At 61.3% G+C, this 1,608-nt stretch overlaps 1 protein-coding gene across 1 annotated transcript; it reads right to left on the reverse strand.

Annotated features, from left to right (window-relative positions):
• Window positions 1-344: 344 nt before the first annotated feature.
• Window positions 345-1,310, reverse strand: LOC113267183 (olfactory receptor 10AC1). Its single transcript, XM_026515154.2, has one exon. It carries the CDS (start codon window positions 1,308-1,310, stop codon window positions 345-347), a length of 966 nt encoding a protein of 321 aa, XP_026370939.2.
• Between the last annotated feature and the right edge of the window lie 298 nt (window positions 1,311-1,608).

The following is a 1,608-nucleotide window of genomic DNA, read 5'->3' on the forward strand; positions in this document are numbered from 1 at the left end:
GTGAGCCCCTGTGGCCACCAGTTGTGCCTCCTTCATCACTGTGAGCCCATCACCATGAGCCCCTCACCCTGTGCAGGCCCCAGTGCATGGGGAGAACCAGCAAGTGCTGATGGGGCCACTATCTGGGGGTCTAGGGTCTATACCCTGCTGTCTTTGGCCATTGCTCAAAGGAGGGGTGGAGGATGGAGCACCTGCTGAGAGACTTTTCTTTTATGGACACTTTTCTAGGTTCTCGTTCCCGAATCCAGTCCTTGAGTCCCCCCTGGTGGCGTTCCTGACACAGACACCTCCTGACAGAGCTTTAGGGAGCAGAGCTTCCCGTCTGGCCTGATCCCTGCCTGCTGTCAGGGCTCACACAGACCATGTCCCTGCCGCCCCCATCCCAGGACCCTGCGGATGGCCGCAGTGATCTCACGGTTGCGCAGGCTGTAGATAAGCGGGTACAGCAGCGGTGTGACGTTGGTGTAGACCAGTGCCAGCGTGCGGTCCCGCCGTGGGGAGTAGCTGGACTTGGGCCGCACATACATGAAGGTGGCACAACCGTAGTGCAGGAAGGTGACGACCAGGTGCGAGGCGCAGGTGGAGGCGGCCTTGCGCCGGCCCCCAGGGGAGCGCAGGCGGTGCAGGGCGGTGGCGATGGCGCCGTAGGAGGACAGGATGAGCAGCGAGGGCAGCAGCAGCAGCACCAGGCAGGCCCCCAGCAGGGGAAGCTCGTCGGCGTAGCTCCGCGTGCAAGCCAGGTCCAATAGCGCCGTGATGTCACAGAAGAAATGCACCAGCAGGCGAGAGCCGCAGAACGGCAGGTGAAAGACGGCCACCGTGAGCCCCACGGACACCGCCAGTGCCCCAACGCAGCAGGCCAGGGCCAGTCTTGCGCACAGCCCTGGGGTCACTACTGCAGTGTAGCGCAGCGGGTGGCAGATGGCCACGTAGCGATCGTAGGCCATGGTGGCCAGCAGGAAGCACTCAGCCCCACCCAGTGCCACAAACATCTGCATCTGAATGGCGCAACCCAGAAAGGAGATGGGGCTGCCCCTGCTAAGGCCTGGCGTGGCCAGGTCGGCCAGGGATCGGGGCACCACCACCAGTGTGTAACAGAGCTCGATGGCTGACAGCTGGCATAGGAAGAGCAGCATGGGCGGCCGGCTGGGCACCGAGGCCACAGCCACCAGGATGAGCAGGTTCCCGCCCAGGGTGGCCAGGTGCACAGCCAGCAGCAGCAAGAAGAGCGCTGGCCTCAGGTGTGGGAACTCAGAGAAGCCCTGAAGGAGAAAGCCACAGGGCATGGTGGCATTGCCCGAGCTGTCCATGCACTGGCCTGCCAAGAGGCACCTGTAGGAAAGAAATGGGGAAAGGGAGAGCTTGTGGGTATAGCTCCTTGCCCCACTGGTTGAGGAAGGGCTAGATGAAATTTAGAAGGTGGGAGGGAGTAGTGGCTGCAAAGAGGGAGGGTAGGGTTCCCAGGTGCATTACTGGCCTCCCCTGCCCCATATTGGTGTTCTATTAACTTGTGTAGTTTTGCCTGCTTCCTGGACTAGTCTTCTCAACGTGCTTTTTCCAAAGAAGCCTTAATTTTAGGCCCTTTCCTCACAACCGATCCCTCCTTAC

This window comes from Ursus arctos, unplaced genomic scaffold (genome assembly GCF_023065955.2).
Source record: "Ursus arctos isolate Adak ecotype North America unplaced genomic scaffold, UrsArc2.0 scaffold_3, whole genome shotgun sequence".
Classification (NCBI taxonomy): Eukaryota; Metazoa; Chordata; class Mammalia; order Carnivora; family Ursidae; genus Ursus; species Ursus arctos.